The 14,550-nt window shown below is 43.0% G+C and overlaps 1 protein-coding gene across 5 annotated transcripts in view; it reads left to right on the top strand.

Moving 5' to 3' along the window:
• The first annotated feature begins 2,736 nt into the window (after positions 1-2,736).
• NFIA (nuclear factor I A) overlaps positions 2,737-14,550 on the top strand; it is a 405,480-nt gene continuing 393,666 nt past the window's right edge. The window contains exons 1-2 of one of the 5 annotated variants that reach the window (XM_025289454.3): positions 2,737-2,986; positions 13,640-14,171. In XM_025289454.3, coding sequence (XP_025145239.1) covers positions 2,984-2,986; positions 13,640-14,171 — 535 coding nt within the window. In that variant the 5' untranslated portion in view covers positions 2,737-2,983. Of the gene's footprint in view, positions 2,987-7,753; positions 8,218-13,639; positions 14,172-14,550 lie in introns of those variants that run through there. The other 4 variants (XM_044944906.1, XM_025289453.3, XM_006055921.4 and 1 more) reach the window with 4 other exon arrangements.

The raw sequence follows: 14,550 nt of genomic DNA, 5'->3' as shown, positions 1-14,550 counted from the left end.
TGCATGTGTGCACAGCGCATGCTCAGTCACTCAGTCATGTTTGACTCTTTGCAACCCTATGAACTGTAGCCCATCAGGCTCCTCTGTCCATGGGATTTCCCAGGCAAAAATACTGGAGTAGGTTTCCATTTCCTCCTCCAGGACATCTTCCTGTCCCAGGGATTGAACTTGTGTCTCCTGCATCTCCTGCATTGGCAGGCAGACTCTTTACCACTGAGCCACCCGGAAAGCTCACCTAGAACATTATAAATATTAAACAGTAATAGTATTATTATAGCTACCTTTATTGGCCACACATATTGTAGTAATTTACATATGGTATCTGAATATGTACCATTTTTCAAAGGAGGGATCTAAAGCTTACCAAGGTTAAATAATTTGCCTGGAGTCACATAGTAGGCACTTACTTGGTGGCTCAGTGGTAAAGAATCCACTTGCATTGCTGGAGACTGCCTGCAATTCAGGAGACGCAGGTTCAATCCCTGGGTCAGGAAGATCCCCTAGAAGAGAAAATGGCAACCCACTTCAGCATTCTTGCCTGAGAAATCCCATGGACAGAGGAGCTTGGTGGGCTGCAGTTCATGGGGTCAGAGTCAGACATGACTTAGTGACTGAACCACCACCACCACCACACATAGTAGGACCAACATTAACACCTAAGTTGGATTCCAAAGCCTATACTGTGTTGTTGTTGACTAGACGAAGATATAAAAGATTACTTTGGAACTGGTGCTAACCAGTGCTAACATTAGACCAAGTTAATGAAGTACAGACATTATACACAAAACTCACTGTTACCACCTACTGACAAGGCCTGGTTTGCTTAAAATTAGTAATTATTCAGGCCACAGCATCTACCGAGCAATGCAATACAAGTTGATACCTCTTGTGCATTTCAAAGGCTCTTAGCTCTTGATAAAACAGACCTCCATTCTCACAATAAGTCCATGTCCTATTTTATAGGTGTTATGTAACCGTCTCAAGATCACATAGCGTAGCACCAGCCAAACGAGGCCTAGAAATTTTTTGATTACTTAAAAAATTATTTTTTTTCTTTTTACTTAAGCCACTATATCTCATCAAGTGTGTTTCTAAGGTGAAAGTGGTATGCCAAGTGGAAATGCTCAGTGGATTAAATGCCACAGACTTTCCAGAGCTAGACAATATTTGAATCTATCAGAGTCGGACCAGAACAGCAAATCCTGTGTAATACCAAGGGCAGCCACGGTACTTTACCTCCCAGCAATGCTTCATTAGTTAGCTAGTTGTAAAGTGTTTAAGTCTAAAGCCAAAAATGTGGTCCAAAATAAAATAGGAAGTTTCTCTAACCTCTAATTTAACTGTGCAAGGTCCTGTTATTAATTAATTAGGTAACTTCACCAAGGACAGTTAAGAAAATCAGACAACTGCCAGGTTGCTTCCTATTCCTCTTGACTTCTTCTTGGATAAATTTTATCAAGTGAGCTAAGCACACATTTTTCTGTAACTCAGTTATTCAGTAAAAATGTATTAAGCTACTTAACTGATGCAAAGCAAACACATTAAAAAAAACAAAAACAAAATAATAGGCCAGTTGTGAAGCTTTCCACTTAAAGGGACACCCTACCCCATACACACACCACCATTGAACCAATGGCTTGTTTATTGCTTGAAACAAACACATAAAAGACTGACATTGAAATAACCTGATTACATGATCTTAAAGAGTCTGGTTTAATGATATAAGATGAATCAGTGAGATGGAGGACTTAATAATCCAATAACTGTGTTTTAACGCCTCTCCCCTATATATGTGGAATGTCTTTCAGCTCTTCTTTTTGGGGATGGGAGGTGGAGGGCTGTATTAAACTTTGTGGAACCCAAGCTTTTTTTTTTTTTTTTTTAAGGATATTGACAAATTAGACCCTTGCAATTAAGTTAGAATTTCACTGCATCTCTTGCTTTAAAGGAACAGCTTTATTCTTGAGGGAGCCCACCTAACAGTTTTATGTTCAGCCATCTGCAGGGCAGAGCCAATGCCTTTTTCTTTCTGAATCTGGAGTAGAAGCTTTATTTCATTGTGAGTTCTCTGTGCCATTTTGCACTCTCTTGATTTAATGAACCAAAGAGGATCTTTAGCTCTTGGTCTACACCAGTGCAAATAAAGGTTAAATCTCTCACTAACCATCCTGAACTAGCCTAATAACTCACGAGAGACTACAGAAAAAGAAACCGAGAAAGCAGGTGTGCAGACTTGATTAAAACGTGCGAAACCCGCACAACCGCAGGCAAAGGTACTATATCGTCACATCTCCCTAGTACCGGCTGCGAGGTCCTCAAGCGGGGGAACTCCTACTGCGCCAAAACACCATCCAGAGAGCCGGGCCTAGTAACACAGGGGCTTTCTTCCGAACGGTGTCCCGACCGGAGCTTGCGCTGAATGCCGGGGCTCCTATTGGCCACACGCCGTGGGGGAGGAGGAGACTGGCGGGGAGAGAGACAGGAGGAGGGGAGAAGGGGGCAAGGCCTTTTCCCTGCCCCCTCCCAGCCCCCACCGCCGCCTCGTGCGTGGTTACTATGCAAATTGCAGCGATTGCGGAAATAAACAAGGGGGTAGGGAGAGGAGAGAGGGACTGCGAATCGATTGCAACTTCTGCAAAGTCTCGTACAATCCAAAGCACACAAGGCAAAACCAGAGAGAATCTGAGAACCAGCCAGCCGGGGTTGGATCGCTTTCAAAAGAGGAGAGAGAGACAGTGAGAGAGGCAGAGAGCGCGTATTGCAATTGCAAAAGCCTCCTGATTTGGAGTTAAAAAAAAAAAAAAAATTCTCCAAGAAGCCTGCAATTGGCCAACAGCTTAAAAAAAATCTCTTCCGGGTTTTCAACGGTTCCAAGTTTATTTAGATGTCTTTTTTAATGCAAAAAAAGGGGGACAACTAATGAAGCAATTCGTCTGAACATTTTAAAGTTTCTCAGTTTCTCACGTACTCTTTTTACATTGCAATGGTACGTGGTTCAGCTTTAAACTTTCTATTTTGCGTTTATACGGTACGCGTTTTATAAACAATAATGGTAGAATGATTTTGTTTAATGGCTAAGACTTTAAAATTTCTCTAGCTTGCATATGCATTGGAGTGATTGCTGGGTAAATGTCTATTGTGATGGTTTTGTTTTAAAGATGTAGCTTTGTGGATGGCTTTTTTTCTTTTCTTGTTATGTACATCAAGGACCGGGTTTCCTTTTTTTTTCTCCCCGAGATTTGAAAAAATTGCTGAGCTTGACAGATTTTTTTTTTTTCCTCCTAGCGCTTGCTCGGTTCCAGAAAGGGGGGAAAAAAATCCTGTACGTGCTCTGTTCTGTAAAAAGACGTCTGGCCTCAGCAGTCAACCTAACCCGAAAAGAAATGTCTGGACCGGGAGAATAATTGACGATTCGATCCTCTAATCAATGGGACCATAGGGGAGATTGACAAAAGCTTTACCCAATCATATCCAAGCTTGGGTGTACAATGGTTCTCAGTAGCCAGAGGGGGCGGGACAGAGAAGATCTGAAGTTCTCTGCGGCTCTGAAGGGGATGGTGTGGTTCAAGCTGTCAAAGCTACAAGCTCTTCCGGATTTAGCAAGCACAATAGGAAAGAGTTTTTGAATTTTAGAAGAAAAAAAGAACTTAATTAACGTGGGGTTGTTTGTTTTGTTTTGCATGAATGTAATCCTTCCTTGCCTTTTAGAAAAAGTTAAAAAAATTCTGTTAGAGAAATGTTTAACTTTGCATGAATGATTATTTGTAAATTCAGGGAAGTTGTTAACGGTTGTGGAAGATGAGGTTCAACTTTTAAAAATGTGTGACTGATAAACTATGGGATTGTAGTGAGCTTTGGAAAATAATGTATTGCATGCTTAGCAGTGCAAAACGCCTTTCTCTGTTTATCTTAGAAGCTTTGGCTTTTCAGGTACTTTGAAGGAATAGGCAAGCCTCTCTTCTGGAACTCTAAACAACAGTTTTAAAGTAGAGACTGTTTCACAGGTGGACTGACAGCTGTTTTATACATTTGAAAGGAAGAAGGGGAGAGTGTTTTTCTTGACTTTTCTTGAATTCTGTTTAATATATGGTCAGTAGCGAATAGGATATTGAGACTGGCCAACTGCACATTTCTTCTTGTTACCACAATAACCCCTGTGGAGGGTGTGTGTGGAAGATTGCTGACTTGCTAACTCTCCACTGGAGTCTGGCCTCTTGAACAAGTCTTTGACACCAATCCTGTGGAAACCAACGGCAGCAGCTTGTCTTGGAGACAGTAACTGGCAGCCTCTGACTAAAATATATCCATCTTTTCCTTCCCTATGAGCAGTGTAGACACCTACTTCTGTTGGGAAATGAATGGAAAATAATAGAGGCTCTTTCCCATCTTTGGCTTAAATTCCCATCCAGCTATTTCCCTAGGCTTTAGGCCTTCTAATCAAATCTGGCCTGGAAATCTGATGTAAGAATCTGCTTAGATGCTCAGCTAAGCAACATGATTCAATTTAGGAATATATGCATATAAGAAAAATCTGCACACAAGTGACTGCAGATCAAAAAACTAGAGAAGGAAAACCTTGGGAAATGTGAGTAATAAAGTTAGTCTTGGTAAGAACTATAGTAAATGGCATTGTCACTTCTGAACCCCAATTTTATCTTCACTGCTTTGTACATTAAAATCTAAATCATATTAACAAGATCTTCCTATTAAGTAACCTCTGAAATGAGAGGTATTCGAGATGTACATATGAGTGAATCCTTATTGACGTAATTTATATATCTAAGAGGATTTCACTAAAACTGGCAAGGTAACATTTCTGCAAATAAAACACAGCAAATGCAAGGCTGGGCTCTGTGCCAGGAAGAATATGGATAGCAGAGAGCATGACAGGAGCCTCCTTTGCACAGAGACAATCCCATTTCAAGGCAGTCTCCTAGCACTTACAAAATAAATGATTGGAGTGGTTATTTCCAATAAGGGGTTTATCCTTCCTAACAATGGGTCATTTATATGATTGCAGTAAACTAGTTTTTGTACTTCACCTGTGTTTCCTATACTGTTCTCTCCACTATCCTTTTTTTCTTCTCTTCACCCTTCATCCCTGCGCTCTTTCAAGGGTCTCAGTATCTTTGTGAACTCTGGACAAGGATTTACTTTTGTAACTTGGGACCAGGGGAGAGAGTTGGAAATGTTTTTTACCCCCAGACTGCCCTTTGAGGAACATCTGTTTCTTTGTGTGTGTGTTTAAATTTATGCCTGTTGGAGAGAAAGTTACCAGAAGCCTCTCTGTAACTGTAACTCTTCTACTGTATTTTTCTCAGTCCGGTTTCCAAAGGCTGTAGTTGGAGCTGGGCTTTGTAGTGTTTCCCCCGCCTCTCCACCCCACCCCCCTCCCGCGGGGGAGGGAGCGGGAGCTGGCGGAGATAGGAGAGAAAGCAGGAGCGGATGTGAAGGGCTTTGGTGCTGAACTTGGATCCAGCCCTTGCCTAGAGGGCGCAAACAATCGTCCCATATCCAAAAGTCTTACGAAGGGCGCCAAAAGTTACTTAAGATAATATTGCTAACCGCAGAAAGCTGGAAATCGCGGGCACATCCACTGCTGCAACAAAAGAAGTTTTTAAAGTAGAAATATCAGCATTAAATTACTTTACCCCATTAAAAAAAAAAAAACAAACAAAAAAAAACCCAGGGGGACGTGCCAGTGCTTTTTTTAAAAAAAAATCCTTTTCCTTTTTCTTGAGATTCAATTAAAACTCAGAATCTTTACTGTTTTGGAAAGTGGCAGATGTGAAGTCTATCTTTTAATACACCAAAAGAAAGATTTTAATCTTCTCTGGAAGAGAGCTTCCCAAGAGTACACACTCTGAACAATAACTTCTCACTGTGCCTCAGTTACATGTTGGAACTGTCAGCCAGAAACTTCTATCGAGGAAACTTGGAGCGCGTTGAAGTTATAGATCCCAGCAAGGGTTCTCGTGGCCAGGAATGTTGTCTCTGTAACTCGGCTAGCCTTTTAGGACGTTTTTCTCCTACTGAAATCTAAGAGGAAGCAAGGAAAAAAAGCAGTTGTGTTGTTTGGGAAACGGGGCTCTTTTATTAAAGTTTTAAGTCATTATTTCCCCTCACCCCAATAAATAACCTGAGAGATTTCCAAGGATATTTAGAAGCGGGGGCGTGTGAAAATGGTCTCCTGAGAAGCCTGGAATTATTTTGGCTATTAAGTAACTGGAGAACAAGCATAAAATCACATTAGAAAGATGCAGAATATTTGAGGACTTCATTTTCTTTTCTCTAGGAGCATATTTCTTGCCCCTTACTTTTTAAAAAAAGAGAGTGGGGTGGGGGAAGAGTCTGAATGAGAGTGGCCTTAACGCGTCATCTCTTCCACACATGCAGAGTGGGCATTCCTACAGGAATTTCCTCTTTTCAGAGGCTTTCTAGATGGGCAGCCTCCACCAAGGTGCACATTCCCCTGTGTGCTAGATAGAGAGAGCCTTTCATCGCCATACAGTCGTCTTCCCTTTTGGAATTCTGAGGATTAGAAAATGCAGAAGGCTGCAAACTAGAGTGAGGGAGATGAGAAGAGATGGAATGGGGGTTTGGAGGAAGGAGGTATACTTTTTTTTTTCTTTCCCTTTCCCAGCAGTGAGGAGAACCTAGAGAAAATATGAGGTTAAAAAAAAAAAACTGGAAAAGCAGGCTTATTGGCATCTTGCCAAACCCTAAAAACCACCCCCCTTTTCTGCCAAAACAATACTTTAGCAAACCTAAAATAATTGCAGGAAGCTCTTTTCCATTTTAAGAACTATTACCTGGGGGAGGGAAAAAGAGGGGATTCTTAAAAGGCACCCTTCCAGAGGTGTCCCGGGAACAGGGGCGGTAATGACAGGCCTGTGTCCAGTTCTGGGCACGCGTTTGTGGACGAGAATATCTCCCTTCCCTAAGGGGACATCCCTTTCACGTTTTTTTTTCCCTCCTAAAAAGAAAAAGATGTCACAGCTAAACCACTGTTGTTTCTGAACGTGATACAACTTTTTCTATGGCGTCTGTGCTCAAACCCACTAGTTTCACAGTCCTGGGAGGGAGAATGCTCGTTAATCTCCGCCTCCCTTTCTCCAGACAACCCCCCCACACCAGCCCCCAAATCCGGTGAATCTTCCTTGTGAAAATTTCCCCCACCACCCCCGCTTCTGGAGGCCATAGGACTGAAGCTGCACAAAGTTTGCAGGATTTTGTGCATAATTACCTCTGCCGACGATCTATTCCCACAAAAAGCTTCGTTGGAGAGATTACAATGCTTTGAGCCGTACCGCATTTCAGAAGGGAAAAAAAGTTACCTAGGAGGTCTGATTCTTTTAAATTTGCATACATGCAAATCTGCAAGCCCGCCCCCCCCACCGCGCTCGGCTTTCTCCGCGGTTCTCTCCGTGCCCACGCAGTGAATCGAGGGGTGCAGGGCAACCTGGCAAAGTTGCCCAAGTCCTCCACCGAGGTCCGCGAAGGTCTGCGGCGGGGGTTGGGGGATGGGGACGAGGAAAAGTAGTTTTGTTTGCTTAAGCACATCCTGTGGCAGCCTATAGCTGCCCGGGAGTACAGACTGTAACTGCTCCTCACTGCGTTACCCAGTAATGCGCTGAGCGGGGACGGGGGGGTGAGGGGGGGGGGGCCGAGCGAGCGAGCGAGCGAGCCAGGGAGCGAGAGAGGGAGCGAGCGAGGAGCGAGCGCGAGCGGCCGCGGAGGCTCGGGACCCGGCTGGCCGCGCGGCGCCGCAGCCGCCCCCTCCCCCACGCCCCCCCCCCACCGGCGGCGGCGCGAGCGGGCGGCGGCCGTGCGGTGCGGTGCAGAGCGGAGGCGGGCGCGCGGGCAGCTCGCGGGCACCCGGCCGGCGGGCGCGGGAGCGGGAAAGGGTGCGCTATGCCTTTAACGCCCGCGTACAGTAGACATGTATAGTGGAGTGTAGGGAAACTCTAGGCGGGGTTAAAGTTCAGCTCATGGAGCGGCAATAGCGCTGGCTGGCTGCAGTTGAGCCGAGTTGGAAATGTGAACGCAAGAAGCAGGCTTGATTTTTTTTTTCTCCCCCCTTCTCTCTCTCTCCTCCTCTCTCCCTCTTTCTCCTTTCTCACCCGCACTCACGCACACCTCCAAACCGCACACACCAGACGCACACGCACACCCCACCGCCCGGCAGTGATGTATTCTCCGCTCTGTCTCACCCAGGTAAGCAGCTGTTTGGATGCGGAGTCGGGGGCGGGGGGGTCGGGATGGCGGGGGCAGACCTGGGGCCGGGCCGGCGGTGCCGGGGACCCCGCGCTAGCAGGGCCCGGGGCATGTGTCCCGGGGTGTGCCCATATCTGCGCGTGTTCTCTGTGTGTGTGTATGTGTGCGCGCGTGTGCTCGTGGTGGGGGGGGGGGGCGGAGAAATACAGCTTTGAGAAAGTAACTTTGTTTCCATGCGGGTGCATTCCTCTTGCACGGCCATTTGTGTGGGCACATGGCTAATGGCGCCCTCTTATTAATGCGTTAATTAATATCGGGGCGATTGACTGCGGAACGGTGGTGTTTTCGGACGCCCCGCACGTGTTTCGGCGGGGTTGCAGCTCATGTCACGCTGAAATCTGGACTCAGCGTTTCTGCAGGCGCGAGGCCGGTTTCTGTAGTTCCGCGGCGCCCGGGGAGGGGGCCGCCGACGGAGCCCCCCGCACGCCCCGCACTCTCGGGGCCGCTGCACCCCCGGCTGCGGGAGAACTCAGGTCCCCGCGCCCGCGGCCCGCCCGCGGAGCCCGCGCCGCCGCAGCCGCCCCAAACTCTTACTTTTGTTTATTCTTTGTCAGCCTTTGGGGTCCGGCCGCGGGAGGGACGCGGGCCAGCGCCCCGGGCCCCGGCCGGGACAGCGCCCCTCGGACCCGGGCGGGCGGCGGCGAGCCGGCCCCGGGGCTCCGCGGAGCGGGACTGCGGGGCTGCGGGGCCGCGCGTCCCCCCGCGTCGGCCGGGTGGAGCCTGCGTCCTCGCCGCCTGTCGCCCGCTGGCTTTCCCGAGCGAAAGTTTCCGTGCCGGGACGAGCCCACGCTGCGCAGGGCGGCGAGCAGCCGAGGCCGCGGGCCGCGGGCTGGGGCGCGCCGGGCGGAGTTGGGCTCCCAGCCGCGAGCCCCGAGCGGCGGCCCGTTCGGACGCGTCTCCCCCCGCCGCCGCAACGCGACTCGGGCAGCTCCGCGCTCAGGACTGGGGCAACTTTTCCCCTCCAACCTAACTCGGAGCGTGGGTCTCTCGCCCCAGCGCCTCTCCTTTCCATGTCCTCCCTTTCCATCCCGCCCCTGTCTGCACTACCCCCAGGCAAAATATTGCTACTTCAAGGCTCCAAATCTGGTCCCTATTGAATATATTATTTATTTATTTATTTTGACCAAAAGGCATGAAGTCAAAGTGATTTTGCGCTAATTTTTTTTTTTTTTTTGAAGAAAACTGTGAGCCTTCATACTGTTTTGGTACATTGCGATCTGACCATTAATCATGTACATGAAGTTTGTATGCTTCATGTAAAATGTTTACTCACCACTCCCTACAAAAACCTGCTACCACTTCTTTCATTTAGCAGGAGATAACGGTTTATCCGGAATTCTTTCTGGAAGACTAAAAAGTATCCATAGTTTCTTCTCTCCTCTCTCGATTCTGGATTTATTTCCCACATGACATCCCTTCTTATTGCAATATCTAACAGTCATCTACCGGCTATCTGATCTCAGAAGACTCTTAAATATATCTTTTATGTTGAAATGGTCGGTTTGGGATTTAGGCCTAGCATTAATAATGGATAGCAGTTGCTTTCAGTTATTGTAAAAGTTTTTTATTTTTCCCTAACAAACTTCCAAAGTTACTATTTTAGTAACTTGTGGAAGTATGGAATGAAACTTTTCCAACCACTTTTGGCAAGGTTCACAATTGCATATGGATAAGATGCAAAGTGTAAGATAATTTGAATGAGTTATGACTACAGTGAAAATGCTGAGATTCAAAGGCTGAAGTTCTAGCTGGCAAAAGTTTGCAACACATAGAACTGGTAGATAATACCAGTGGTGCTGCTGTTGTGAGGAAGGAACTTAGCAGACACTTCAGGAACTTCTCCAGTGAGCTCCCAATAGATAAATTTATATTTTGGCATGGTGCATATATGAGGATACCAGTGTACGCATGTAGGCCCAGGGCATAGTCAGGTATTTAACACAGTTATAGGATTCTCACAGCTCATGAGCCATTATCACATTAAGAAAGTTTTGTTTAAAAAAAAAAACAAAAAAAACCTATTTGGCCCTGCGATGGATACATTCAGTAGGCCTTCTTCTGGAAACACCAAGAGAAATGCTTACTTCGTGTAACAGTTTGTAAAGAAAATGTACACTAAATAGTGAATAAGGGTCATATATTTTATGAGTTGTTCTTTTAAAAAATTGATTCACAATGTATTTAACTTGCCAGAATATTTATAAAGCTTTAGAGCCAGTTTTAAAAACAAAAAAGAAGTTTATTGGTCATTAAAGAAAGTCCAGTAAAGCATAGTGATAAAAAGACTCTAAATGAAAGAATAGACTCCATATACGTGAATGCAATTTTTAAAAACTTTATTAGGAAAATGCCAAACATCCTAGTTTAATCCAAGTGGGAACATCTTAACCAAATCATGTACCTGGTCATAGAATGATAACAGTAGAAATTTATAGGTGAACCTTTCAAAGAAGTAGTTCCAGAAATATCAGCATTCCGTGGTTCTGAAACTTGGCTTACTTGCAAACAGATGAACATTGAAGATGCTGATTCAAAGTCCTGTTGCTTTTGAAACAGGTTTTCAGGTTTGTTTTTATTGCTGGCCTGTAACTTTCTCACCGAGTACATACATAAAATATTCTTTTTGTTTTCTCTTGACTATTTTTAAATATTCCACAGCTTATGGCGATATGTGCAACAACATGATTTATAAGGGCATACTGTTTTTTTCTTTAAAAACTAATTTATGCTATGCCTGGACATTTCCTACAAGTGAATGATAGCCTTTAGTTTTGATATTCTGGAATATTTCTAATTGTGTGTTGAGAAAAATAACTAGCACTATCATTGTGCATGTGACTGAGTCATAAAAAATACAAAATATTGTGCACTTTTATTGGCACATTCTTAAAACCTTTGGGGAGTAAAAACTTGTAAATACTTTTGATGCAAAATTGGGACTTAAGATTATTCTTAATGATTAGTTGACATAGTTGACCTCATTTAAGGATTTTTTTGATGAGATATGTGGGCATTTGGTTGGCAGGTAAACAAAATCCTTTTGAACACGAATGAACGCAGTTCGCAGTTCTCTGAGAAGCATATTGGGATATCTTTGAACACTTAAATGTCACATTGGAAGATTTATTTTAAATGTTTATCATTATTAAAGTGCTTTAATAAGACTAGGTTTGGACATAAATATGAATGTTTGGAGCTAACTTATTCTTTGCGTTTTAAAATGGTGCTGAGACTTTAAAATGAAATCCTCCTTTTGGTGAAAGCTCACTTTGTAGTTAAGGTAGACTCCGGGCTTTCTTTGCATAATTCCAGAGAGCCTTGGTCCCCCGCATGTCCTGTGTATATAAAAAAGTCAGTCAATGTGAAGGAGTGTTTCAAACCCTAAATTTATGTATTTTAGAGCATTTCAAGGATGAACTCAGAATTTAGTAATGTTTAAATGCTTTGCGGTTTGGTGTATACCTTGCTAGATAAACTGTGGCTTGAAAAATGCTCCCCCCACCCCATTTCTCTCTTTCAAAGTATAATAGTAGAAAAGATACCCAAACATCAGAAATTTTAAAGTGCAAATGGTATATAGGAAAGAATAATATAATTCTTGTATTTTTCTCTGTTTTCTCTCCACTTAATGTACATGCATTATAAAGGCTGACTTCTTTGCATTTGGATTCTTTCATTGAAAAAGAGCAGTTTTCAAACCTAAACTTGAAATACAAAGCCTGAAATTTGTTGAGAGAGGAAAAAATTAAATGTCAATTATTGAAATGATTTATTGTATATTATATTAATATAAACTTACCTAAAAAGCAGTCATATGTAGTGTTTAAATGATTGACTGTAATTTATATTTTAACAGGCTTGATTGTTAAAATATTTCACCAATTTTAAACACTCAATTTATATTTTAACATTTAAAAATTAATAATTGGTTTGATAGTATTAATATTTTGGACATTATAGTTACTTGTGCCTCCAAAGTATATATTTAGATGGATATTCCAAACTTAAAGAATGCATTTTATATTTGTCTGTCCTCCACCGTTTAAAAAAGTCATCAAATATCTCTTTGGCTTCCTTATCCTCATTTATTTGAAAGTAAATAATTTATCTTTTGGTGGGGGTTGTGCAGTGGGGAGAAGTTATGTAAGATTAGTGTGGGTTGGTTAATCAAAAGTTAGATGTACTCAGAAAGCTTTGTGGAGGTTACTGTTTAATTTTCCTTTAATTTTATATTTCTGTTTCCTAAGAAAATGTCAAACAAAAGAATCAAGTATTTTCAATAAAAGAGTAAGAAAATTTTAAATGTTTTAGATTCAATTTTATTTTCAAATTACTTGAATTTTAAGAGGCAAGCATGAGGGTTTTCCTGTAGTCTCATAAGCATTGAATATACCAGGTTCTCTGTTTCCCTGTGAGAACAAAAAACCTGAAATACTATTTTCAAATTTTAAATAGGTACCCTGTTCTTTAGGGATGATTATTGCTGAAGGTATTTCACAATCACATCAGTAAATTGAATGTATTTAGTTGCAACCGTGTTGTCACAGTGACACATTCTGTTTACTATCTGGCTTGAACGCTTTTGTTTTTTTTTTTCCCCCTTTTTTGCCTTTTTGTTTCATTTCCATAATATCAGCAATTATGTCTTGGACATAGATCTTTTATTCTAGTCCGACAAATATAAAATCCATTTCTTCTTTTATATATGGACCTGCCAAATTTTTCTAAGTTTTTGAGTAAAAAAAAAATTGTGTGTTAACTGTAATACTTAAAAAGGAATTAAAATGTTACAAAAATGACTAAGAAACAGATCAGAGTCTACATGCACTACTTGTAGAGGGAAAGTCTTTGTTTCCATTGAGCGTGGAGATGATTTTTGCTCCTAGACTTCCATAAACACTGACTGGCATCTAAATGTTTAGGATTTGCCAATCTGGCTGCGGAGCCCTGGCTGTACTACAAGTAGTGAGGTCAAGGCTGGAGCAAAATTAGATATGCCTTCCTTGAAATAGGGTTAAGATTATATGTTGTTATAAGCATTTCGATAAACTTCACTGGCTGTCTAAAGGCTTTGGGACGTAGGCCCGACAATAGAACCTGGTACAATTCTGTAACATAACAAACCATTTTTTACTTTTAACAGTTTTTTTCTTTGAGATTGTGAGACACGATATTGATAGTATTTTTAACCCCCCCTCTTGGACTTTCCATAGCAATCCCATGTATGATTTTGGTAGTGCTTGAATCAAATTTCAAGTGAAATAGGATTATATATACATATTTTAAAGGTGAGCATCTAAAGAAATGTTGTTTCCTTTTGTTTTCATTTTAGTTATATTTTTGTCTTGATTCATTTTGCCAGGATGAATTTCATCCTTTCATCGAAGCACTTCTGCCCCACGTCCGAGCCTTCGCCTACACGTGGTTCAACCTGCAGGCCCGAAAACGAAAATACTTCAAAAAACATGAAAAGCGTATGTCAAAAGAAGAAGAGAGAGCTGTGAAGGATGAGTTGCTAAGTGAAAAACCAGAGGTCAAACAGAAGTGGGCATCTCGACTGCTGGCCAAGTTGCGGAAAGATATCCGACCTGAGTACCGAGAGGATTTTGTTCTTACAGTTACAGGGAAAAAGCCTCCGTGTTGCGTTCTTTCCAACCCAGACCAGAAAGGCAAGATGCGAAGAATTGACTGCCTCCGCCAGGCAGATAAAGTCTGGAGGTTGGACCTTGTTATGGTGATTTTATTTAAAGGTATTCCGCTCGAAAGTACTGATGGCGAGCGCCTTGTAAAGTCCCCGCAGTGCTCTAATCCAGGGCTCTGTGTCCAGCCCCATCACATAGGGGTTTCTGTTAAGGAACTCGATTTATATTTGGCATACTTTGTGCATGCAGCAGGTAAGTGCGATGGTGAGAAGTCGGTCCACTTTCTCGCGGGTGCTTCTTTCCTGATGACCTCTGCGTGTGCTGGTCCATTCTTGAGCTCCCTATGGCAGGCCACGTCTATATGGACAGCGTGGTGTCCAAGGTAGCCCAATGTCAGAGTAGCCAGATGCTGCAGAGTTTGAGGTTTCACCTTCATTCAGGTGGAAAAGCATAGCTTTGAGAGCATTCTTGTTCAGTTCAAGTCTCTTGGCAAGTAGTGTTATCAATTTGTTGGTAGTCAATTATGAGATATTGTTTAAATCACGTTTTTTTGATGAGGGGTGAGAGAAACCTCATAAAAACCCTTGTAAGAAAGAGTCTATTTTAACTGGCAAATGATCTAGTTAAAAAG

This window comes from Bubalus bubalis, chromosome 6, assembly GCF_019923935.1.
Source record: "Bubalus bubalis isolate 160015118507 breed Murrah chromosome 6, NDDB_SH_1, whole genome shotgun sequence".
In the NCBI taxonomy this organism is placed as follows: Eukaryota; Metazoa; Chordata; class Mammalia; order Artiodactyla; family Bovidae; genus Bubalus; species Bubalus bubalis.
Note: the sequence above shows the minus strand (reverse complement) of the source record. Positions and strands in the feature narration are given on the sequence as shown.